Raw genomic sequence first — 27,363 nt, forward strand, 5'->3', positions numbered from 1 at the left:
AATCAATTTTTAAAGAGTCATTACTTCAGTAAAATGAAGAGATTTAATCCCTTCTGGAAATGCATTCATACATAGTATTCATACATTTACAGAAAAGAAATTGCATTAAGTCTTTAACCAGGCTTTTAAATAAAAAAAATTCTCTTTCAGTTTTACCTAATAAAATTAGTAATTTTCTATCTTCTCTAACTTAAAGAAGTAAAGCAAGAAAAGCCAATGCTATTCTTAAACCATTACTGTGCAGACTGCATGTACTTCTACATAGCTACTGCTCGAAAGTTTTGGTAAGTAAAATGTATCTGGACAATCATCTCCATGCAAAAAAGTGTATATTGATCCCATACCTTTATTCTTTGAGATACAGCCCACAGACATCCCCACGACCTTCCTCACTATTAGAAGTTTCTTACCCAGCTGATTTCTCAGTCGGTAAAAGAACTCTTGGCTGTGTTGGCTCTGTGGTTTTGGAAGCTGGGTACTTCTGCTGGACTGTCCTCAGAAGGATTGTTTTCCTGTGCCTTCATAAGGACACACAGAGTAGTGCTGACCAGAGCTTCCTAGCTTCAGTCAGTGTACAGCAGGTAGCCACACCTTCCTCAGCCAAATCTAAATCAAATTTTTATCATCTGATAGGGATTTTGATGAAGACAAATAGCAGAACTGGAGAGGTAATTTACAAGTGGGAAGTCAGAGAATATAATTCTTTTTGGCTCAGTGGTATAAAAGAAGAGACAATGCATGATGAGTTAGGTAGGAACTTTGTAACAAAAATTTATCCAGAGCGATGGCTCATTCAACAACATATGGACTGATAATAGAATTTGGGGAATAGTGCAGATTTCCATTCTGTATTTGGGGCTATTTGTGCACGTACAGTCCTGCGTTGTCCTCAGTATGTGAAAGGAGTTTATTCACTAGCACTGCCCATACCTACTTCTTTCACTTCCTTCAACAAACACAAATTATACATTACATTTCCTTTAACAATAAGCGTTCCAAGCACGGTCTGTCACACTGCCTCAAGAACTAGAAGGGGTCAATCTTAACCTTGATTAATCAAAGCTGTTTTCCTGTAACCTCTGACCATCAGGGAAAGGTTTAAGCTGTACTGGCTAAAATTCAAGCCAAAAACTCGTTCGGTGGTCTTCCTTTAACCTCTGGCGCAAGGTAGCTCTAGTTACTGCATTATTTAACTCTACACCGAGGGCACACAGCCCACTCGACGAGTTCAAATGTCGCTCCCCTTCCCTTCGGACGAGGAATGCCGGCCGGGGCCGCGGCTGTTCCCGCTGTCCCGGTAACGCCGGCCCGTCCCCACGGCAACGCCGCCGTCCATGGCGGGGCGCGGCGCGGCCGGCGCGGGGCGAGGTGAGGGCCGAACATCGGGCGGGCTGCGTGCGACCCCCGGGCTCCGCCGTGTCCCCGCTCCGAGCCCTCGGCTCCCGGCTCCCTCCCGCTCCCAGCCCAGACCCTGCCCCGCGCTCCCACCACAGCCGAGCCCGCCCCGGGCCCGCCACGCTCGGGCGGCCCTCGGGCTCCCCTCGGCCCCCGGGCTGGGCCCTGTGTCCGCCATTCGGGGAGAGCGCGGGGGCCGCGGGGCCGTGTCTGTCCCCTGCGCTGGGAGGGGGCTTTGAACAGGAGAATCCTTTTGTTACAGCCTCAACACAGGCTTCCTGCTGTCGGCTGCCAGAATTTCTAATAGTAGCGGGAAATAACCAGTGTTTGCACCTGATTTCCCCATTTCTTTAAAATTTGCAGTTGTCTTCAGCAAGTCCTCCTTCCCCTCTTCAGGGATTTAAATGAGTTAAAAGAACCTATTCGTTCCTAGATAGATTTATTTCAAATCATAGCAGCCACAGCCTATTTGACCATTTGACAGCTCGGTTTGTGACAGGGTCTCGTTTCCAAGGTGGGCTCCGGTGACGCTGCTAGCGCGTTTGATTAGTCTTTAAATAACAGTTCTTCACACTATTCCTCTTTAAAGGTTCTGCACCTACCTTTGTGGATGCCTCTCCAGTGCCTCATTGCTCTTGATCTGAGGTGATGTATTATTATGTGGGGCTAGTAGGGCTTGCTTTGGTCTTTTTATAAATGATAAGCAGTTCCTTCTTCTTTCAGAAGAAGCTTTTTAGAAATTACTGCTCTCTTTTCTCCTTTTCATTTTGGCTCCCTTCTTCCTCTTGGGTGGGTTTTGTTTAGACCCTTACATATGTTAAGTAGTGACCAGAGCTCTTACATTGATTTTGAAGAGAGACTGGTGTCTGGCAGGCATAACTCCACGGATCGTTTTCCTAAGAGTTGAAAAATCCAGGGAAATTTTGACTTGGCACATTTTTAATAGATGAAGCTCATAAAGCTCAGGCAGCCAGGTCACGTTATTTTCTGTGCCTTTTAGACATCTGCCATACTGCACACGAAGCTCATATTTACTTGATTGTTTCCCATAAACCATAAATTCTTTTCAGTGGAACTGCACAGGGTATAATTAACTGATGGTTATTGCCTGCAAAATCCTGTGTAAGATCTTGATCATCTGTTGGGGTCCATGGAGATGATCCATGTGTCTTTAAGAAGCATTTTTGAAGTTTGGTCAACTTTGCTGAGCATGAGACTTCTTAATCTAATTCATTACAATATGATGTTGGTGCTGCTCTTTTGCACTATTTTATGATGCAGATTAAATTACCTGTGTAAGGCATAACTATTAACAATTTTAAATGTATTCTTTCTTTAAGGGTCAGCTAAAGGGTAAAGATATTGACTATGAAAGAAATGGTGATCTATATAAAGACATAATCACATTTTTAAGGGGGAGATCACCTAGATTTATAGAAAATATGGCTAAACAGGTATGTATGTATTGTTACTTGGTGTAGTTCTTTGTGCAAATGTACATTGGTAAGAATTACGTTGTAAACCTGGCTGAACATTTGTGTTCTTTATCAAAGATAAATCTATGATTAAATGAAGAATTTTAAAGATTGGGGTGCTTTTTGAAGTTATTATTTGTTTCAGTTTTTAAAAAATATGTTCTTTTGTAAATAGCAAGTAGTGCACCATTTCCTGTGTTGCTCTATCGTACTTTTTGGTGGGCTTTGATCCAACATGTGAGATCAGCTTCTAGTTTTGCATGAAATGTTTTGTCTTTCTTCTGGTCTTGTTCTTTATGGAACAGTGGAAATGTTAAAGCAGGAAAATGTGATATCTGTATGGAAAAGGTCAGCTTTTTATTACGGTTTTTTTCTGTGATGAAAACCACTTATTTTTTTATTTTCATTCTTTGTAACCCAAATATAAATAATTGCCCAACTTTCTTATGAGAACTACCTGATTTAAATATCAGAGCTGAGAGTTAAGTTAAGCTCACACACTTTATCTTGATTCAGACACTGTAAAATGCAAGTATTTTGGCTTTTATTTAGAGCTCTATACTAGCCAGAATCACAGAGTACCAGTACAATCTTAGTTGTTTCCTTGTTCCTGATAAAACTGTTTTGTTTTTTAGATTTCTAGTGTGGTTTTAACAGATTACTTGGAGGTAAAATTCCTCACTGGCCAAAACCTGTGAAGAGTTTCATTGTGGTTATTTATATGCAATTTTAATTATTGCAAGAAGGAAGTAATTAACAGTGAAATTTCCTTATCCTCGAGTTCTGATTTTCTGGGATGTAGGGCTTATACTTATTTTTTTGAGATACAGATATTTGCCAGTTTTGAAAGAACAGAGCATTCCTAGAAATACACACATATATACAGTAGCTTATATTAACAGTATTGGAATTAGAATTGGGAGTTGTTCTGTTTGAAAATGTATGAAGTTCCAAAATCTTTATTTATCTCATAGGCAAGTATTTTTTTAATGCTATGCCTACATATTGGTTTACACTTCATAAATAGGACAACATATTAATGTTTTTAGATATTGGTTTAATTTATTTGCAGTGATTTGGCTTCATTTGATGATCATGAAAGGTAAAATATGGTAACATTTTACTATTTTTTCAGATCTAATCCTAAATGTTAGTATAGAATAATGTTACTATTGATGATAACACACCTTTATTTCCTCCTTTTCTGCCCTTATAAATATATTGTAACTTTTTAAGTCACACTTATTAAATTAGAGCAAATAAACAGAACATACCCTGTTTTCCTTCAATTTTCATGTAAATCATGCACTCATTATTCTATGGCTGTGTAAATAAGTTTATGCAGAAGAGTATACATTATACCTTTTTAATGGTTTTGGAATTTCATATCATCTTGCCTTGCTGAAGAGTTGGTGTAGTACGTTCTGCTTGCTATGACTGGAATTTAAACAAGTTAATATCATAGAGCTGCAGAGCATTTGTACCTGTGGGAAAATCTTCTCTGCTCTAGAACTAAGAAATGCAGAGAAAAGCTGTATTTCCAAGTTTGACTAAATGAAGTAAAATATGAGTGGAAATAGCTTTGATTTATTTTCTGAGGAGAGGAGAGCTTCAAAAGGCTCATTACATACACATATGTTGCAAAACCAATTAACTTTTATAATATCTGCCTGGCCTTGTTTAAGCTAACATTTAGAATTGCTGTGTTGGCATATAGTGCTGTAGCAAACATGCTTTTTAAAGTATGCTTAACTGATCAAGCTACAGCACCAATTCCCCTGTGATTTATCTAGTTTATCATGTGCTAAATTGTCTTGTCTGGAGTACATTTTCAGAATGAGAGCATTAGCATGAGTTAGTTTGGAATTAGACACTTGAGTTGGCAAGGCTTCAACAGCCGATTCTCATCAGGGACCAGTGGAAAACAGACCCTGCTGTGACAGTCTCCTTAAAACTGCCTTGAATCAGGCACACAAAGGAATGTCTTCACCTATCTGGTACTGACAGCTGCAATAACAACAATAATAATAATAAGTAACGATCATATGCTGACTTTCCTGTAAAAATTGAGTGTGTTCCAATAGAGAATAAGAGTTGACAAGAGTCCTTTCTGTTCTGTATATTATTGATTAGCCATGGTACTAGACACTGACAGCTGAAGGATTGGTAGGTGCCACTCAGCTCCATTTTTGTATGTGACTTGTTCAACAGTGTTTTGTCCTGAGAGACAGAAGATGAAAAAAGTTAAATGGAATGTGTTTATATTAATTCTAAACTATATCAAATTAAATTACTTGGAACTGAAGTCTAGCAGTTTATGATAGTCTATTTTCAGTTTTACGTTCATTACTTTTTTTGTGGGAATTTTTTTGTAAATCCTTTATGCAAGGAAATAGTTTCTATGTAAATGATCCATTGAAAGCAGAAGGCTGACTTTGCATGTCTAAATCTTAAAACTCATTTGGATCCAGGTTCTATAAAAGTGCTTGTGTCACAGATTTTTGACATACTTAAAGTCAAAAAACACAGAATATTCAAGAATGTTCTTGAAATTCCAAATCTATCAACTTAATTTACATAAAAATCTTCAATTTGCATATGATAACTGCTACTTTTCAAATTCATGTTTTGTTCTTTCAAAGACAATATAATTTTGTTCTTAGAATTTTATTCTACGTTTAATGCATGCAATTTTTAAGCACAGAGTCCTAGAATTTTCCTATAACTTACTGTTTTAATATTAATTATTCATATAGCAATATGAGTGACAAACCATGTCACCTTTTATTAGGAATATAGTATGTCTAAAGAACCAGCACACAAGAAGAATTATCAGCATGTGGAAGGTGCTGAGATTTCTGGCCAATCACAGAGCCTTCATCAGCTTACAGAAAAGACTGAATGTGAGAAAGGGAAGAGTTCATCAGCAGGACCCACTGGCCATAGCTTAAAACCATATATGAAGTGGAAGAGCAGTGGGCTTTCTGCTTCCCAAGGGTAAGTAATTTTCTTTAAAATTGAATTTGCCTATAGATCTGTCTAACTCTGCTAATGATAGGGCTGCATGTTACAGGTTTTCATTATTGTCCCAACTTAGGAGGAATAAAGCAAAGCCTGCTACATGTTAATTTCTAAGGAGAGAGTTTGACCTGCCAAAGAGAATTCTCAGTTTTTTTCTGTCATGTGACAACTATGATGTTGTTACGTCACTTCCACAGCAAGGCAGGGATCATCTGCAGTACTGGTTCTCCAGGACTGTGATACCATCCTATTTTTTTGATGTAAAATGACTTTTAAAGCAAGACTGATTAGAAAACCTGATCTAAACCACACTTTCTGAGCAAGGTGAAGTAGGTCCTGGATGGAAAATCAGAATGACTCTTATTACTGCCACTTGATTTTGTATTATGTGAGCTACTTCTCTGCTCTGCTTAGCAATGATATTCACTGATGAGATTATCTCAGTGTTTGAACACCCAAAACAGAGTATACATATATTGTATATTGTTGGATTTGTCTTCTGAAATCAGTCCTCTGTTTTGATTCCATGATTCCTGATTTTGTGTAAGTGGAGGAAGAAGAATATCTGCAGAAAAGCCTTCCAATGTTATCCTACAAAAAATAGTATCTTTCTCAAGTCTGCTAATTTAATAAGTTGCAAGAAACATTTTAAGAGATTTTGGATGTGACTTATGGTTATCGGTTAGAAAGAAATTGGCATTCCAGAGCAAGAGCTAACCTTTTTCCACAGTTATTGATGAAGTCTTGATGTAGTGAAATTGACTGCAATCATAAGTAATCTCTTTTTTTTTCTTGTGACTGTAATAGAGTGACCAGCTCAGGCTCAAAAAGACATTTTGCTTTCACAACATTGTCATTTTGGGATAAAAAAAGCACCAAAGATTGTGGCCAGTTAGAACTAGGAGTTTTTTTGGAATATGAGGAAAGTAATATATGTTGTATTCGGCATGATCAAAGCTGTGGAACATCTAAGTGTGTGGAAGAACTAGGCAGACAAAACTGCCTGGAAATAAGATGACTAGAGGAGAAGAGGAAAGATTCAGAACCTCATGTCTGGGGATGGTAAATAGGAAACAGATAGTCACTGTCTGTTCTAGGACAAAAATAAGGGCATCAAATGAAAATGAGCCAGTGAGATCAGTTCAGAACAAAGGGAGAGATGTCTTCATACGCCACATAGCTCAGCACTCACATTCTTTGCCAGAATATAGTAAATTGATTTGTTTATGTGAGTTCAAAAAACAACCAGAGACATTGAATTCTTCATCCATTCAAAATTATTAATACATGGACAATCAGGAGTTCTCTGAATCACAGTATGCTGAAGAATATTCTGGAAAAAATAATTTCTGTGTTCTTTTTTTTTTTCTTTTAAATAAATCCAAATCCAGTAGTGACAAGTTTCCAAAAAAAGTCTCTGAAGAAAGGAAAAGTAGAACTGTACCTCTGACTACAAAAAAGAAAGCCAGTGGCAAATCTAAGTCGGTTAAAATTCAAGAAGCTTCAAAATGGTATGGATGACTTATTTTTCCTTCCTCAATTTTCAAATTTTTATTTTCCCTATTTACAGTGATTATCACTATACTTACCATTTGGTAATGATAGTTGTATTTTTCTAGTTATTAGGCAGTGTTGTCATACCTGTTTGAAATATGCTTGTCCATATTATAGTTTATAACTATTTGAAATTGGTTATTCTCTTTATTTATTTTTAGTAAAGCATCAGTCAGCTTTGAAGATGTTAGTGAAAGCTCCTCAGAGACTGATGAAGATGAACAGCCTGTACGTCGTCAGGAAGGAAGCACCGATTTGTCAGCAGAATACTGGGGAATCCAAAAACTTGCAAAATATGTAAAAGTAAGTAAGCATTGATAAATTGTATAAAAAGTAAAAAAGTTACATTTGAGGAGACCAGACCAGTTCCTTATCCTTTCCTCTTTCATTATACTTTAGCATAGCCCTTCGGTGTAGTATTTTCAAATCCTGGAACTGTGGACTTTCCTATCACGCACTTTCTTTTTAATCTGCTGGTTTTGGCTTATATAGCCCTTTAGATTAAACCATCTGTTCAGTGTTATTTAAAACGTAAGATGGCATAATCTCTTTATTAACTATTGGGTTTCTATTTTGCTTTTTGTATGAAACTTTCCAAGAGATTTCTTTATGTGGATAATAACTTTCAAGAGTTTTTATTAAAACTGAATAGTTGCCTAAAGTCTTTCATCAACTGTGATTAATGCATGTCTGAAGTAATTCTAACATGGTCTTGTGTCTGGATAGATGCTTTAGTGGACAAGAAAATGTATGATAAACAGGCATCTTCTAAAACAAACCAAGGAAACGTTTTTACACAGACTTGTTGAAAATCTTTTGGAACCTATAAATATAGATAGTTAGAATTCTGAATATGTCTGAAACAGATCAAAACCCCAACAACCCTGTACTATTCTGGAAAACTCTAATTATGTTTTTCCCTCAGGAGAAGTTCCTTTACAAGTTCGTACTGGAATTTATGTTCTGTTAAGTTGCTAATAAAAGCTCTGGCTTATTTATTTTTTTGAGTGCAACTACAGAGAATACACATCCAACAGATAAAATGGTGGTGTTGGCTTTTGGTGCAGCAGAAAGAGCAAGTCATATGAGGAGCAGCTGTGGGAGCTGGGCTTGTTTAGCCTGGAGAGAAGGAGGCTCAGGGTGATCTTATCACTCCTTCCAACTGGTTGAAAGGAGGTTGTAGCTGGGTGGAGGTCAGCCTCTTCTCCCAGGCGAGCAGAGATGGGACAAGAGGACATGGCCTCAAGATGTGCCAGGGGAGGTTCAGGCTGGACATCAAGAAGAATTTTTCACTGAAAGGGTGGTTAAGCTTTGGAACGGGCTGCCCAGGGAAGTTACCACAACAGTGGAGTCACCATCTGGGGAAGTGTTCAAGGAATTACTGGATGTGGTCTTGGTACTGTGCTTTAGTTGACGTGGCGGTGCTCAGTCAAAGGTTGAACTTGATGATCCTGAAGATCTTTTCCATGATTGATTCTACAATTAATTACTTGTGAGAAATAAGCAAAGTTTTGGCTCCTCACAGTCCTTTTAAGTATTGTAGAAGAGTAACTCAGTCATTTAAAATGTATTCAGAGTACTCACACTGCTTATTTTCATGTCTGTGAGGCCTTGCTAGTGGACCTGGCAAAGAGACACAGACAAACATGGATAATACAAGTGTGTCTACATTTATATTTTCTAGGTTGGACCTCTGTATTTTTGTCATTTTGGCTATGGCAAAGTAACCCTTTGTAAATGTAACTTTGAGCATGTAACTTGCTCAGCTATTCCTAATGCTGAACACAGCATGTACACGTTTTGCATTATAGAATTCTTCCTACCCGTGTATAATTACAGTTCAGCAGGATGTTTTCAAACCTTTCAGTTTGTTAGTAGCTTGCTTCTCTCTGTGTAATGAAGCAACTCTTTGTACTTTTCTGAGAGCTCAGAGAAACAGCCATGATACTTTTTAGTAAAGACCCCAAGGTCCTCCTGGAGAAGATACTTGAAATTCATTACTGTTGATGAATTCTCACTAATCTTTTAATTGGCCCATTTATGTACCTCTTTACTGGCAAGGCTCTGCTCTCCTGATTACTTAATTCTCAAACTTCCTTTCTTCTCTAGATCCTTCATGTAGTTGGGTTTAGATTTTAGTATTGAACTTAAGTCAGTATTGAAATTCATATATACATTTGCATAAAACCATTCTGAAAGAAGAGTGAGAATGACAAAGAGGAAAGTGTATTTTTAATGCACCTCTGTTTTAGAATTGACTTTATTTTGTTCCAGCTGTCAACAAACAAAACTACCTAATGGTTTAGAACTAAGAAATGACAGGGCAGCATTTTTGATGAGACAGTGAGTACCCATTGAGAAGTTCATAATATAAACTTCAATAATACGAAAAAGTTTTGTTGTGAAAATTCAAATATATACTTCTTTACATATTCATGCATACCTGAGTCTTCCAATAGTTCTTTAAGTTAGATATAAATTAAACTAAGCATTTGAAGATAAAATAGTTCTGTGAAAATAGTTCCGTGTTCATTCTTAGCTGCATAAAGCAAGAACTCCCTAGTGTCAGATAAAGCTGAAAAGAGATGCCTCAGTGCCATACCACAGACAGTGGTTGAAATGTTTTATTGATGGAGTGCTACTTTAGCTTGCACATGGAATTCATTTTAATTCAAGTATAAATACTGCACTTCTGGCCAGACTTGGGAGATTTTTTGGCATTCTTGTTGTTCATGTAGGCAAGTGTTCATGACACATGCAACGCAAGAGAAAATAAATTTATGGCTGTGTTATTTAAGTATCTACAAGCAAATTTATATAGAAGCACAAATTTCAAAGGGCTTGTTTGCCCATCTGAAAAAATTAATAAAATGCCTTAAAGAATAGTTGATCAAGATACCAAGAAAATGCAATAATTTGTAGATACAATAACTTTTCTAAGTCAGTTTAAGTTAATGGGAATCACAATTCAGCAAGACTCTGTAAAAGATTAATTTGCAAACAAGAAACTCCCAAAAACCTGAAAGATATCTAGTTTTTATATAATGTTAGATTGTCATTAAATGTTAAAAATATGGTTGCTATTTGTATAAAGCAAACCTGCAAGATTCTGTGAGTTGCGCCTGTAGGCTCTGTACTTGTATTCCTCTTCATGGAGAGAAAATTCCAGTGCTGGGGAAATTCCCTTCTGACTTTTTGCCCTTCTCCACTCCCTTTCCTTTCTGGGAAAGAGTATCCATGTTGGAATTGTTCCGCTGGGAAGCAGCTGCTTTTGTGGTCTGGCTCCTTGTCCTACCTTCAGGCTTCCCAGAGCTATGAAGCAGGAGCTGGAGCATGTGTGTTCCTGCCGTGCCTCCCCATTGACTTAACAATGAGCAGCAAAATAGATCAGTGAGCTTGGTGATGGCCTTGTGTTAGACATCCTTTGGGGCCAGAGTAGATAAAATGGGAATGAGGTGCTCTGTTAATGTTTGTAACAGTGAGATTCACCCAGCCTACTTCAGATTTGACATTATTTATTAAATTGGCACTTGTGAAGAATTGGATTTCTAGAGGAAGGACTACATTTTACATCTGAAAAATTTTAGGAGTAGGACAAAGGGGTCATCTTTTTCAATTATCCTTTTACTACAAATGGGGAACATCAGGTAGAAATGCAGAGTCTTCTTTGTGGCAGATCTGAGGCTGTTCACTGGGGAAAAAAAAAAGGGAAAAAAAAGGGTGGGAGCTGGGCTTTGTGCTGCCCACAGCTGAGCACTGACTGTTGCCAGTTTTTTGATAAAACTGAGATGTTAATGGGTGAATTGGGCTGGTGACTGTGCCAGGAATAATGCCAATATCCAGAATAAATATTTAATCCCTTAAGCCTTTGTGCTGTTTGACTTTGGTTCCCTGTAAGGGCTTGATTCAGATGTACACCTATGCCAGGATGACGATGAATAGAGTTCTGCAGGACCATATCAGTTATAGAATTCATCCTTCAGTTTCTTATGTGGAAAGTCATTCTACTTTTGGCTATATTTCAGGATTATGCTAGTGAAACCAGTCAAATCTCACACTTCATGGAATACATTCTTTAATTTCATATCTGTTTGGAATTACTCCAGTGCAAAAGACCTCATTCCCAGAATAGCATTGTGTTTCTTTTCTACTTTGGAATCATGGATGGACAAATCTGCTGTCTCTCCCTAGCTGTTTGTGCCCTGTGCCAGGCCCAGGAGCTGGAGAAAGGCTATGGCACTGCACAGGAGCCAGGGAAGATGTTCCCTGAGAGTGGCATTGAGCAGCAGCTCCCAGGTGCCCATGTGCAAATGAGAATTGTGTGGTTTAGCAGCTGATGTATACAGCAACTCTTTTATGAGAACCAGTTATAAATTTATGGCGCTTGTGAAGCCATTGATGTGGCTTGTAGATTTTTCTCGAAATTTACAGCAATAGAGGACAGACAGTATTTTTGAACTGCATCATGAAAAAGTATAGCTCTCCTAGGTTTTAATGGTATTGGAAACATTCCATATTATTAAAATTATACTAGTGCTCATTATAAAAATTTGAATCAGTTTCGTCAGCCATGTATTAAGAAATCAACTGCATTTGGGATTAGCAGAAAAGTAATTCTGTTTTATTCTAATGTGCAGGACCTCAGAAAAAGACACGAACATCCCATCCTAAGAAATACAATGGGTCTTCAGACACTAATTGTTTAAAGTGAAAAGTCTAAAATCTCTGTTGGTTATGGATGTTCCCATAGTCTTGAAATCTGGTCCTGTGTGTTTGATGGTTACAAATGTTAGGATCTAATAGCAGAAGTCCCTAATCTGTGTAGGACATATATTGCACATCAAAGTTTTTTCTATAATCTGTGGACAAGAGTGAAATGTTTTTTCTTTATAATGTCTTACTGGCAACTTACACGAGATTAGGTTTTAGCTATTAAATACATAATAAGCATATGTAAGTGCATGTAAAATATTTTTGTACATGCAATAACTTTGTGTAAGGCCCTTTTTCAGGACTGACCACTTTGACCAACTCACCTTATTAGTAAAATGTCTAGCCACAAATCTTTTCCCTTCCTTATGAAAGTATATAGTGGGGTAATCTGAAGGAGGTTTTCAACTGAATGGAAAGGTAAAGATGAAAAAGAAACTTTGTTTTAGTTTGGCTAAGACTGTTATTTTTCAGAAGGTACGAAATGTAGGTGACATAGTCATGTGCCACCTGCTAGTGTTTCATGGCACGTGTGTGGCTCACCCGTCAGCCTTGGCACACCTGTCAGCCTTCATATCACTCTTCCCTACTGTTCATGAGTGTCTCTTGCTCCCATCTTCCAGTATTAGCCAAGATTTTATCTAAAAATTCAGTAAAGAATGTGATTACTGGGAAAAAAAAGGAAATAAAAATATGTGAAAAATTCAATTTATAGTTAAGATATGTATTTCCTAACAACCTTGATAGTGCTGATCATGAAAAAGAAATATTTTTATGATAACTTTACTAGGTAGGAAATATTTGGCAAATGGTGAACTCTCAAATTATTATTATAATTGGCAACTTTGAAGCATTGGAATAGCTCCCTGTTCAAAATACCATGCAATCATTCTTCATCCCAAGAGACATATAAAATTCATAACAACCAGTTGAATTTTGACCATTAACACCGATACCAACTCTGATGAATTTCTGTGTAGTGAAGGTTTAATTAATGTTCACAGGGTCACACATTCCTTAGAGTTTCATAGCTGATGAGATGAAAGTCAATCTAGAAAAAAAGAAAAAAAAGGTAAACAGAATTCAGTAAAAAAGGAGAAAGAAGAAATGGTAGATGAAAAATAAAGGACTGAGGAAAAAAATGGAAAATAACTTAAGTGTGATTCTCCTCTTTCTACGGGATTGTAGTCTCTGATGAAAGCAGGTAATGAAATTAATCAGCTATGGCTTTGACACCATAACTGTAGTACCTCTAAAATAGTAGTAAATTGCCACAATTGTCTCAATCTGACTTCAGATTTTATATTCATGAAGTAGATAATCAAATTGTTATGTTTCCTAAATAATTAGGATGTGAATGTGTCTGAAAGGTAGCAAGAGTTTTAAGTAGTGAGAACAACATTCTTTGTTGTTTTTAAATGTTCCACATTGCTCTAGGCTCAGTTGAATCACAGCTCACTCTACACACTGTTATTCCAGAAGCACACTTGTGCTTCAGCCATGTCTTCACCCATATTTGTTTTTCCTATGCTCTCACTAAGCCCTGTTTCTAAGTTTGTTTTATTTCTCCAGAGGACACCTGTCTCTTAGGTTTTCATAAACTATTGCTATAATTTTGTTTTCCTTGCAAAATTTTTTTTGGCTAGTTTCAAATGACACTGCCTCTTCTGTCTGTTCAGTGCTTATGAAGCTTCAACACTATGCAGGCTCTCCAGCAGTCTGCAGAGGCAGCACTCGTTCCTAGTTTAACCTCATTAACTTTTCTCCTCAGATTCACATCCACTGGTTTCCCAAGTTAGCTGGATACCTAAAATTAAAATGGCTGTAATAGCATTAAGGCTCTTATCCTCTTTCTGAGCCAAGTACTAGGCAAAGTCAGAATTGCTTAGACAGGTCTGACGCTGTCACACAAGATCAGTAGCACATCTGTGTTATGGACAGCAAATGTCTCATCAACAAGTCTCCAGTCAGTATTTACAGTGTTATATTACTGTTAATAGTAGTGCTGTTAGTGTGGGGTTTTTTCTTTTTAAAATTTAATCATAGACCCTTTTCCCTTTCTCCATTCTATTTGCTTCTAATTTCTACATGTTCTGTTAAAACACGTATATGTTTTATTTTCCTCAGATGAAGTGTCCTTACAAAATTGTCCAGATGCAGCTGGGGAAGAAATACACTTCTAAACTGAAAATTTCACAATGGAGTAGAAGATAAACTTGCACTGCTAAGATATTATATATTATCTTGGCCAGGTTTTCTGTGGTTTTGGGGTCACCATTTCACTTCTTTCCAAGTTTGAGGTTTAAGAAGTTACTAGGAAAATATTCTGTTATTCCCAGTCCAAGGAAGTAAAAGTTCATATGTTTGCACATGAACTGTTAGACTTTTGCCTCCTCTATAGTAGAATCCAATTTCTGTGAATCAGAGAAGGAAAGCTAACAGAAAGGGTACGTGTTTTAGAAGAGTTTTCAAGAGGGAATCAATGCTTGCCTAACAAAACCTCCTGGTTCACCCAGAAAATAATAGACATCCTTTTGTTTGGAAACTCATTTATTTTCAATTTCATAAAATATTACAATTTAAACTCACTGTATTGGGGTTGTGACATATATTTCACTTCTGCCACTGTGTAGGGTCAGGGTCAATGTATTAATCTGCAACTAAAACAGTGCAGCTTCTGTGCATTGTTGTAGTCCAGTGTGAAAGTTTTGAAATGTTGTGATGCCTGTGATTTTCCACTGGCTTTACTTATATTAATCTGTATGGTTTACATACTGCCAGGCTGGAGCTAAAGAATGCCAGAAGATTCAGGAAGTGGGTCAGGGAATTATTCCATAACTCAGTTATACTTGTCCATAAGTCATGTCTTAACAAGTTGCAGCTTGTATGTTTTATAAACTAAGATGAAAAATTGGAACTAGTATTTAAACCATGACAAAACTCAGTGTGCTTAGAGATTGACTAGCATAGAAAAATTGCCTTGCTCAAGCATATTGTGTATTTTATACACACTGAGTACTGCAGTACTCAGTCTTTCATTAAGCTTAATCAAAATTTATTTAGGTGTTAAAGTATTTTCTAGCAGAAAATTACAAAATTTTCTGTCTGATTTAAGAAGGAAAAGTTCAACACAAAATAAAAAATCACAAACTTTAAAACTAATAATTCTGTTTCATACTTTACTCTTTGTTTTGGATTTTTTGTTTTATAAAAATGACAATACTGCTTTGGGTTGGGATCCCAACTAAACAATTTTTTTTTCCCCTAGGAGTTTATTTGTTCTATTAATGAATTTTAATTTTAAAAGTCTGGTGTAATAGTAATTTGACCAACTATTTTTGGGCTATCACGTCATGCCATTTTGTTTGTTTGGTATTTTTAAAAAATATATTGACTTGGTATGTTTGGTCTTAATTTTGTCAAGTATATTGTAATTGCCCTTCAGATTATATATACTCATAATCAAAACTGGGATATTGCACAGAAGAATGACAAAATTGCCCACAAGCAGCAATTTTTTTTCTCTTGTTATTCAGCCATAGGCTTATTATCACAGACAGGCACAGTTTACTACCTATCCAGGATTTACTTAATACAGTAGAGAAAATACACTCTTACTCTGGCAAAATTAATCTCAGCCATTGGTCTAAACAGTAAAAAAACTTATCTTTGACATTACCATGCAGAGTAAAACAGTATTTAACTTTCTGGTAGCATTCAGTCATGTACACTCTAAATCCTAAACCAAATTAAATAAATGAATAAAACACCCTTCAAATAGGTACTGTATTTATGGAGATATTTGTGAGCCAAAAACTGTACAATTTTCATTTTACTTAATTTTGGTTTCTCTTGGGAAACTGCACTGTAATTTGATTGTGATGTTTATGTATTTCCATTCACATATTTTTGTTTTGCTGCAAATTGGGCAACACATTTGGAATAATATTCTTTATAATCCTGTTCATACTTTTATTACTTGTACTCCTATAATGCCTTTAGGTTTCAGTTGAAAGGGTAGACTTCAGAGTAAATTTTGTATCTTTCTTTCCTAGTCTGCTGAACTGACATCATCAGTTCAAAAATGAAAGCTTTGTATTGATTAAGAATGGTTTAATTTGGATTGGACATCTGCTATTGAAACTTAAGCCTGTATATTTTATTATCTATTATCTATATCTATGATCATAGTATCTATTGATGGGTTAATTATTTTTTTAAAGAAAATAAGGAAATACCAAAACATTTCTTATTTATGAAATTTCATGATAGTGAATAACAGACAATAGGACTAGAGCAGAATGTAGGAAGGTATTGACTCCATCTGCTTGCCTCCAAAACAACACCAATTCTTTGTGTGCCTTCTACACAAATATTTCTCTACCTTTTCTTTCCTGTTATGGAGTTTTCATGCTGTAAGCAATGTATTCAAGAAATCAAATATTCTTACTATTAAAGTTGGTTTTGTTGAGTGTTTTTTTTTTTTTTTTAACCAAGCATAGATCAACCCTGATGCTGTTAAACCCCATTATTTCTCATCTGGACCTGGAGAAGGGATGATTGGCATTGAGGGTTTTCTTTAAACTACCTTCCCATTGTCTTCTTCAGAGTAAACAATTCCAGTTCCTTCAATTTTTCTGTGGAGATTGTAATTTTGAGATATTTTGACATCCTCTGGTCTTTATCAACTTTCCTAGTATCTTTTTTGAACTAGAATACCTAGAATGAATGTAGCACTTAAATTTAAGCAGTGCCAATCCAAAGAAGGAGGAGTTCTTGTATCTTACAGATTACAAATCTAGTTATGTGTCTCTCTGTAAAGTTTGCTTTTTTTTGTTTGGCAGCGCTGTGATATTAATAGATAATATCAGCATTGTGTTCAGATTTCTTCCTGCAGTTCTGCAAACTAATCATGACATCAGCCAGCTCTCTCAGTACCACAGAACAGAGTCCATTGAGCTCATCCAGTGTGAAAACATCTGCTATCTAAGTACTTGCTGACTAGTTATGTCCTTAGCATAGCCAGAGTGTTCACTATGCTGTCAGAGACATTAAGTAACCATTAGCAGAACATAGTGAAGGCTAATGCATAAAAAAGACCCCTTAATGCTTTTACTTTCTTGGTTCCATTTATTGAAAGGTTGCCATTGACTAACAGGGTTTTTCCTCTTGATTATTACAGAAGTCAAACAAAATTAAGGTTTGAACTTGTGTATTCCTTGGTAACTGTACTTTGGGTTGTGTCTGTATTTGCTTGTGTTTTTCTTTTCACTCTTTTTTGATTTTGTCAGTAGTTCTGTAATTCTCAGTTTTTCTCACTTGTTAGCTTGAGTATTGTAACAGCGACATTACACATTCAGTGCAAGAGAATACACTGATAGTGTAACAGTGATACTGCTTTATTTTCATGGATATATGTGCTATACTGATATATAGGAAGAAAGGCACATTTTAAAATAAGTCTGTGTTTAATTTCAAGCCTTAAAATTGACTGTTGATCTGCCAGTAGAATCTATTTTGCTTCCAACATATCAGATTTCAAATGGTATAACAACACGATGCAGATTTTATGTCAACTTAATGGAGAGGTAACTATTTCCATGCATGTTAAAATCTATGCTGTAACTTCTACAAGACTTACTCTAATGATTACTTCAAGAAACAAAAAATAATTGTTGAAACCATCAGCAATATTTCTTATTTTGTAGAACTCATGCTTCAGCACATATGAAAAATATTTTATTGTGGTTTTACATTAGAAACACTTAAAGTGGTGTTCATTTTTAAAGCTGAAAAAATAAAATGCATATATATATAATTTACGGTTGCATTTTTTATTCATTATAAGAAAATTAAAAGTTGTTTCTTTTTTAAAAACTTGGTCCATATTAAATATCATATGCCAACCATTATACATGTAAGATAAGTGAATTATGGACTACTATGTTATGTATAAATGCAGTTTCACTGTAGGAGAAGCAGTCATCACAAGGAGAGGACATCACTTTTTAGGTTAGCAATATACTTCTTACAGTTATGTAAAATACTAAAAAGACAATTTTTTTAAAAAGTGCCTGTTGCAAATTTTTTATCAGACAAAGCAAAGTAAATATCAAAGTCCAATCTGTTAAAAGGCCACAGATTTCATAAAAGGAGAGCTGTTAGGTTTTCTGAAGTGCAGTTTATTCTCTGTAATTTTGTAATCATATTGTAGGGATTTTAAAAAAATAATTAAAATTTTATAAGTGTGGATAGACTGATTTCTCTAGGAAAACATTTGAGAAATTGTTACATTATTTTATGCTCTAGGGCAGTTTTTCAAAGTAGATGAAAATATGTTATTAAAGCAAGACGCTTTTCATTCTGCTGAAGTCAAGATGATAAATATGATTTTAAAATATAATTTAAAAAATTGGGGGCACCTTCCTCTAGGACACTATGTTGAAGAATTACCTTTACATGTAACCACTTTTGTGGGGAAATTTTCTGGTATCTGTTGTCAAAAGAAAGGTAGGTAAAAATTATGAAGCACTATGAATATGTATTTCATTGATCAGCAGAAGTGTTTTGTCTGATGTAAACTACTGGTCTGAAACTTTATGAAGTAGTTCTCTCACTTTCTTTTTGGATGTATTTAGTTGTTATAAGGGTAGTATTCTTTACTACCCTTAAAACAACTTGAAGAGCATGTTAAATTTAAATTCCTTTTGTGCTGTGTCTGTCATACTGTTTCTGTTTACATTTAAGAAATATGCTTCAGAATTCTGGTTTTGTTAAATCTACCTGGTTTGTATTAGCAAACATTACTCAGTTTTGTAATATTCTGTGTTTCATTATGATCTCCACCATTCAGCAGAACATTTTCCTCTGGGAAGGGCTGACCAAAAATCCTTTGCAGATTCAAAACTCTCATTTAAAAGAGATGGGCTTGGGCAGCACAGCTCATATCGGGATGGGAGCCAAAGCTTCCCTGGAATGCAGGAGGTGGATGCTGTAGTTTGATTTACTAGGTACTCTAAGTTGTAACTTCCACATTAGTACCAGCTGGCAATGTTCACTCCAGCTTCTGTAGCAGCTATAGCTCAGCTCTCCTAATTTCCATGCAGGTCAGTTCATCCCTGATTTTATTGACAGGAAACCTATATTATAGGTTTAAAAGAATCCACTGTCTCATGGCTTAACTTTCTGTGTTGTGTTCTTTGATTTTTTTCTTTAAGTCTAGTTTTAGTGACTGAAATAGAACTTATCTTATTCAATAGAGCTTGAATGTTTAGAAAAACATTCAATCTGGTCTATTCACAGCAAGCCATGTTAATAATTTTCCACCTGAGCTATTCACGCATTTGAATCTTTATGCCATTTACAGACTTAATAATTCCATTTCTTACTATGTTTGTGTTATTGAACACTATAAAGTCAAAATAGTCTAACATGTTTCTTCTTTAGTAGTAGTTTTACTGGCACAACTAGAAGTGATTGAGTTTTATATTAAATGCATTTTACATATTTGTTAATTATTTGCTTTATTTTAGGGAGGTGATCCAACAGCCACTCTAATTGCACTGTGTTCAATGAGGGATTTCAATCTGTCTGAAGAAACCTGTCAGCTGGCCATCAAAGACACTGGATGTCTTGAAGTGTTAATTAATTTACTTGATACAGAAGAAATTAAATGCCAGGTAATGAGCTTTGTCAAATAGAGCAATGAATATGTCTTTTTTATTAGAATATTTTTTGAGTTTCAAAGTTACAGAGTGTAAAGAAAATTGATTTCTCATTTCTGTATTTTCTTGTTTTCTTTAGATTTTTTAGAAAGATATCTATGTCTTTGACTTTCAGTTTCCTTCTTTTCTCCTGATTAAATATAAAGAAAAAAATTAAATAACCTATCATTTTAAATAATGTTAATGTTTTTTGTATACCTAAATAATATTTAACTTCTATCGTTTCCCTTTATTTAGACTGGTTCATTAAAAATCCTAAAGGAAATTAGTCAGAATATGTTGATCAGACATGCAATTGCAGATCTTGGAGGCTTAGAGATCATGGTGAAAATACTGGACTCTCCAGATACCGATCTAAAATGTTTAGCAGCTGAAACAATTGCCAATGTTGCTAAATTTAAACGAGCACGAAAGACAGTAAGGAAACATGGAGGAATCAAGAGATTGGTAAGCAGACATTAAAATTTGTACCCCTGTCATATGCATATTTTTGTTGAAAAAATATATCATGTGTTGTAAACATGATCAGTTGTACTGTTTATCATAATTGGAAAGCAGCATGATATCAGAGTTTCCTGTAGATATTAAGAAATTGGTATTTTTTATAGGTTGAGCTGTTGGAGTCTATTTCGATGGGATCATCATTCCAAGCCAAAGACACTGAAACAGTACGCTGTACAGCTTTGGCACTCTGGAGCTGCAGCAAAAGCACCAAAACCAAGAAAGCAATCCGTAGAGCTGGTGGCATTCCATTACTAGCTAGGTGGCTCAAATGCGCACACGCAAACATCTTAATCCCCATAGTGGGGACACTACAAGAATGTGCCTCAGAGGTGAGTAAACACAAACAGCGAAGTTATTTCTAAGCATTAAAGAAATTTGCCAATAAAAGGAAATACTACATTCTACAGTCACTTAAATCAGGTCAGTTATCCCATCAGGAAGTAGATGCTTTATGTAATCAAAGCGGTTTTGAGAAGGTCACAGCTTGGACTGAAGTAAAAACCACGTATTTTTTACTTAAAAGGCTAGAGGTAATACATGAAAGAAAAAGTGTGAAATGAAAGCCTTAATCACTTTCTTTTTTTCCTTTTTTTTTTTCAACATACTTTACAGATTTGGCAGCCTAAGGTGCTGTGTTCTGCTTATGCAATGCATTTAAATTCTACAAAACTTACCTGCAGGTGTGGCCAAGAAGATCCAAGGCAGTGCAGGGCAGGATGGTTTACAGTGTCTTCCTGTATTGGGTCTGATCCATTGCAAATAGAAGAAAGGAATAGATGTGATTTTTCCACAGATTTCTGTGGCACATTTTCCAGCTTTGAGTATATTCAGTTTTTAAATTTGAATACAAATATTTTTTATCATAGCCATGTAAGGGATTATGCTAGTGGGACAGTTCTGTTTAATATCTTTATGAATAACCTGGTTGAGAGGATTGTGGGCACCCCCAACACGCTCAGTGTTTGCAGGCACACCAGAGGTAGGAGTGTCAATCTACTGAAGGGCAAGAAGGCTCTGCAGAAAGTTCTGGATAGGCTGGATCCATGAGCCAAGGCCAGTGCTACAAGGTTCAACAAGGCCAAGTGACAGGTCCTGCACTTGGGTCAAGCAACCCCTGCAGTGCTACAGGCTGGGGAAGGAGTGGCTGGAAAACTGCATGGTAGGACAAGACCTGGAGGGCTGAACATGAGCCAGGGTGTGCCCAGGTGGACAAGAAGGCCCATGGCATCCTGGCCTGTATCAGCAATAATGTGGCCAGCAGGAGCAGGGCAGTGATTATCCTCCTGTGCTAGGCACTGTGCAAATCCTGTGTTCTGGGTCCCTCAGTTCAGGAAGAACAGTGAGGTGCTGGAGTGTGTCCAGCAATGGAGTTGGGGAAGGGTCTGGAGCACAAGGCTGGTGAGGAGCACCTGACAGAGCTGTGGGAGTTTAGCCTGTGAAGAGAAGGAGGCTCAGGGGGAACTTGATCACTTGCTTGAGCTGTCTGAAAGAAAATTGGAGCCAGGTGGGGTTGTTCTCCCAGGTAACAAGTATTAGGATCAGAGGAAATTGCCTCAGGTTGAATTAGAGGAGGTTTAGATTGAATATTAGGAAAAAAAATTTCACCAAAGCAGTTGTCAAGCTCTGGAACAGACTGTCCAGGGGAATGGTTGAGTCACCATCCCTGGCGTTACTTAAGCAATGTGCAGATGTGGCACTTAGGGATGCAGTTTAGTGGTGGACATGGCAGTGCTGGGATTATGGTGAGACTTGATGATCTTAAAGGTCTTTTCCAACCTAAATGATTCTATTTGTTTATGATTCTCTATCTTCATTTGAGCTTGAGGTGTATTGCATTTCAGATAAAATGATATGCATAATTTGTCTTGGTGAATTTGAGGCACAAAAGACATATTTTTTAAAGAGATTTTACATTATTAAACACTTTGTCTGTTAAAAATTAGCTTCTTGAATTACACAAATTAATGCATGTTCCATGAGACACAAACCTGTCAGGTTTTAGGTTCAGTAAGTATGTATTGAGAAGGTGTCATTTTTGAGGGTTTCTTGTATGGCCTAACTTGGAAGGAACACTAAATGCATTTCTTACACAGATGTTTCCCCCACTTAAAAAAACATCCCATTACAATGCCTGTGGGTTAAATTTAGATGACAATATCACTAAAAAATGTTAATTCTAAGAACATGTTTTTCTAACCTTGTTTTAGGAATAGATCTGTTGTTTTGGCTGCTGGCTGTCGATGAAGTGAGTGGGTACTTCTTGATCCCATTCTGAAGCATCTTTTGCTTTTTTGGGTCTGAGCAGGGAGAATATTCTTTCAGAATATTCTCCATTCTTTGTAAGCCAAGTGGCTACGGGATAGGCAGTGCAGTACCTCACTTTACAGGTGATTTGAAGAGCACTGCAGAGGATGTCTGTATTTGCTTACCTCTGAGATTATCAGTAGTATTTTCAAGGCAATGATGACTTGTGCTTACATAAAGCACAAGGCTTCTCAGTATCAAACCCTATAATTGTAGCATTGTATTATTATTTTGACCTATTAACTGTTAATATGCAGGATTTAAAAAATGCAGTTTATCTTTCTAGCCAAGTTACAGACTTGCAATAAGAACAGAAGGCATGATTGAGAACCTAGTGAAAAATCTGAGTAGTGAACACGAGGAACTCCAGAGGCATTGTGCAAGTGCCATTTTTAAGGTAATTTTATTATAATCAGTAGATCAGAGTCAGGATTAGCCCTTTGTTTTCATGTCATTGTCAGTTTTAAATTTTCTTAATTTCACTATTTCTCTAATGTGTAAAAAATTATAGAAATATTGTGAATATTTTAGCTCCATTATAATTAGGTTCCTACTTGCTCTTCTTGTGTACAAGCATTAAGTTGCACTGGTAACCAGTGAAGAGTGGTGAAGCATACTGTGCATAGAGCAGCTTTGGTTTTTTGTTTGTGTACCCCTAAAGAGGACAATGTGACAATATAAGTACTGCTGCATATACAGGAGCAGTTTACTGTCACTCTCTCAGTGAGTTGTTAGCATATTCAGGTACTTGAATACAACATTTATGTTTTCTTCTCTATTAGCTTTTACTAGTTACAATGTAATACAGCTAGCTTTTGAAGACATAATCTTACAGACTTATACATAATATATATGTTTAATATGTATATTTTTTTATAGTGTGCAGAAGATGAAGAGATACGTGACCTGGTTAGAAAACATGAAGGTCTACAGCCACTATCTGCTCTGCTTGATAAAAGTGAAAACAAACAACTTTTGGCAGCTGTGACAGGAGCAATCTGGAAATGTGCAATTAGTAGAGAAAATGTGCTAAAGTAACAATTTAATTTTACAAGCATTTCTTACATTATCATGTTTTGATTTTATGGACCTCTATTGTTTTCAAAACTGTTGTGTCATAATTCTTCAAAATCATCTTTATAATCAACTTAGGTTTTATAGTACTTAAAAATTGCCACCTGACCTCATCAGGGTAGAGTGGAGACAGTGTTAAGTTCCTAGAATCTTAACAGTCAATGAAGACAAGTGGTGCCTCTAGTTAAGCTATAGGACTCTGAGTCAGGAGATGTACTAGCACATAGTAAACATTTGACATGTGGCCATCTCTGATATCCCCCCTCCTGTCTGTAGCTTAGAAGCCAGAATCACTGCTGCATGGTAGAGACAGTACTTAGTACACTTTAATGTTTTACATCAAGAGAGACAGAGACCAAATTATCTCATTTTAGGGTAAATATCTAATACATATTAGAAATATACTGGAGTCTAGGATAACTAGCCTCGGCCTCTCTCCTCTTGACTACAGAAGGGTCTCAGAAAAGTACCTTAGTCTGGAGACCCAGCTTCTAAATGAGTGGAATTAATTGATGTGAATTCTACTGTGGGTACCAGTAACCTCTCAGTAGCAGGGTTCTGAGCAATTATTTGAGAATGGGACAGTAGAGTTGTCACTCTCTACCTTCCATGGAGCAGTTAAGTGATTGAGAACACTTTACCTTCTCATCTAAAATTACTATAACAAATTCATGCACCTTACCTAAAAAAAGGAAACTGACTCCACTATATATGTGCTCTGTTTCCTGCTGAAATTATGCTGCTCTGTATGTAGAGTGTGTAGAAAGTTTAGAAAGAGTATTAGTAAGAGGTAACATCTTCCTGCTGCCCTAATTTAGTGTACCTTGCTGGATAAGCACATAACGATAGATAAAGATTGGCTAAAAATTAGGAAGATTTCCATGTTTTACATTCTGGCTTTTTACTGTCCTAAATGAGTTCCCAAACTGTTGGTATACAGACCTATGGTCTTTACTTCCTATACTGCTGACCTACTGGTTTTTTGCATTCCTAATTGCACAGTAACCTAACTTTTCATATGGATATATCCTTCTTTTCTGTTGACTTTGGGTTTGTGCAGAGGTAACCTGATTTTGGATCAATCAGGGATGAGACTGAATGGCTCTCTCTGTACTAGTAAACTAAACAGGGCCAAATCTTTCAGGTTTCAGGCTCTATGTTAGGATTATCCATACTGTTTAACTGCCAGCACAGTTCCTTACACAGTTTGCCAGCAAATGCTCTCCCAGACAATGCCCAGACACTCCTTGGGAACGGTGCAGGCAACAGATTGTTCCCATTAGGCAGAATGGGTGAGGCCACCCTGCATTGTGAGGATAAGAGATTTTAGCCATATGGATGCTATGTTGTGCTTCTTGTCCTCAGGGCTAGAGAATAAGCCCTAGCCTGTTTTATTTATTAGTATAGCTGTAGCAAATAATTCTGTCCAACTGCAAACAGATTGTTGTTGGGCTACTCACATATCTTTGGCAAGTGCTTGATGCTCCACAAAGGTTACTAGCCCAGTGCAGCTCCAGCTGAATTCACGTGTTATGTAGTGCTGAGTCTGAAGCAGTAAACCCTGTCCAAACTCAAGATGGGAGGGCACTAAAGAAAAGGGAGTGAGGATAATATGAAAACACCTAAGCAGATCTGGAGGGATGAGCCTGAGTCTGGCATGAAGCTAGAACTAACAAACCCTGCTGGCTTCTGCAGGGGCACTTAATTATCTCTGAAGTGCTCCAGAGTTATTTCCTGTACCTGGAGGTCGTTGCTGAGATGTTGTGCTGACTCAGCCGTGAGCCGGGGCAGGTTCCTGTTCCTGTGCCTGTGCCTGTGCCTGTGCCTGTGCCTGTGCCTGTGCCGCTCCGGGTGCAGCTGGCGTGGGAGCGGCCGTTCTGCTCCTGGACACAAGATGGCCCGAGCCAGCAGCTCTGTCTGAGAGCAGCCTGCCCGCTGCGCAGCCAGCTCACAGCGTTCCATCTGTGAAGAAGTTGAAATGCCAGCAAAAATCAGTTTGTTTTGTTGTTTTTTAAAATTATTTTCTTACTTTATTGCTCTTTTTTTCATGCTGTTGATGTTTACTCTTGGGAAAAAAAATTGTAGGGATACTTCCAAATTACAGTGAACAAGGAGAGAAAAATTTCTCTTTAAGCAAAGGTTTGGATGATGAAAAACAAAAGTTTCTCATTTCTCAGTTATTTTAATTATTATGCTGATAATCCATCTTGGAAAGATTAATTTTTATTGAAGCATCTAGTTCTGCCATAAAAATCTCAGAAATACTAATATTTTTTTGTATAAAAAGAGAAGCCACATGAGCAACTGATTCCTGGAAAATAGTTTTTGTAGCTCAAGCAGATATTCCCAGAAGTTGGGGCTGGGAGAAAAGCACAAATGAGAACTCAGTACTCTCAGAGAAATTTTCTCTGATAATTAGATTATATACAGGTTAGATCTAGCTTGATATACCACATGGAATTGTCAGGTTATATCAGAAAATGTATAAAAAGAAGATTCAGTATTTGCTAAGTGTTAAGAATCCCCTAAGTTTTAAACAAAAAAAAACCCAAAAACCAAACCCTTAAAAATTATTCCAGCACTGAGGAAAAAATCCTGTTCTGAAAGATGAACTTTTGAGGTTTAGCACACATGTCTTTGTAGGATAGCGCCATCAATATTTAAAAAAACATATTTTTGATTCTTAGTATCAAAAGTTCTAATAAGAATGGGGAAAGTATTAATATGAGTCAAGTTGAATTTCTGTTAATTTATTTCTTAACTACAAGTTGGAATCTAACATTTTACTATGGAAATGTACTGGAACTATGGTTCTGACCTCAGGAAAATGCAGTGTATTAGGCCTAAACTAAATATAGAACTGCTCAGGGTAAACTCTCTAAATGCTCATAGTTAGTGAAAAGTAAGGGCCATCCTTAGGTTCAGAGAGGTGGAGGAGGGTCTGGTACAATACTACTCTAGCTATTGTTAACATAGCAGGGAAAAGTGCTGGAAATAAGGATAGCACATTAATTGGCAGTCTTCTGGTTTGTTTTCAGCTGTTTGTAGGTGTTGCATCTGCATGTCAAGTTTAAAAAAACCCTCAAACTACTCAGGAGGTTCTTAGACAGCTAAATTGTAGAAGTGTAGTTAGAGAAGTAGAGTAAGAAATTAGACAGTGTGTCACACTTAGAATAATTGATTGGAACAGTTTACCTGTATCGGGATTTCTTCAGCAAGATTATTTGTAATCTTTAATTTGTAAGAAATTAAAACTTGTACTTCAATTATAATAATACTTTAATTATAAAAATAAAGTTTATATTGGTAACATACTGAAAATACCAACTTTGGATTTATTGCTGTCTTTTAGATTTCAGGAATATAAAACCGTAGAAACTTTGGTAACATTGCTTACTGATCAGCCTGAGGAGGTCCTTATAAATGTCATTGGAGCACTGGGAGAATGTTGCCAAGAGGAAGAAAATCGAGGCACCATCCGCAGATCTGGCGGAATTGCACCTATGGTGAAGTTACTGACTGCAACTAACCCAGCCCTGCTTGTGAATGTCAACAAAGCAGTGGGAGGTTGTGCAATGGAACCTGAAAATATGGCGTAAGTT

At 36.7% G+C, this 27,363-nt stretch overlaps 1 protein-coding gene across 1 annotated transcript in view; it reads left to right on the forward strand.

The window, feature by feature from the left end:
- Positions 1–1,261: 1,261 nt before the first annotated feature.
- The window catches only part of ODAD2 (outer dynein arm docking complex subunit 2), a 69,294-nt gene continuing 43,192 nt past the window's right edge, over positions 1,262–27,363 (forward strand). Inside the window, exons 1-12 of the mRNA XM_059869590.1 lie at positions 1,262–1,368; positions 1,895–1,931; positions 2,736–2,849; positions 5,662–5,867; positions 7,283–7,402; positions 7,607–7,748; positions 19,688–19,834; positions 20,117–20,326; positions 20,488–20,712; positions 22,974–23,084; positions 23,567–23,721; positions 27,114–27,356. Coding sequence (XP_059725573.1) covers positions 1,262–1,368; positions 1,895–1,931; positions 2,736–2,849; positions 5,662–5,867; positions 7,283–7,402; positions 7,607–7,748; positions 19,688–19,834; positions 20,117–20,326; positions 20,488–20,712; positions 22,974–23,084; positions 23,567–23,721; positions 27,114–27,356 — 1,817 coding nt within the window. The remainder of the gene's footprint in view (positions 1,369–1,894; positions 1,932–2,735; positions 2,850–5,661; positions 5,868–7,282; positions 7,403–7,606; positions 7,749–19,687; positions 19,835–20,116; positions 20,327–20,487; positions 20,713–22,973; positions 23,085–23,566; positions 23,722–27,113; positions 27,357–27,363) is intronic.

The sequence above is a fragment of the Haemorhous mexicanus genome, chromosome 1 (assembly GCF_027477595.1).
Source record: "Haemorhous mexicanus isolate bHaeMex1 chromosome 1, bHaeMex1.pri, whole genome shotgun sequence".
In the NCBI taxonomy this organism is placed as follows: Eukaryota; Metazoa; Chordata; class Aves; order Passeriformes; family Fringillidae; genus Haemorhous; species Haemorhous mexicanus.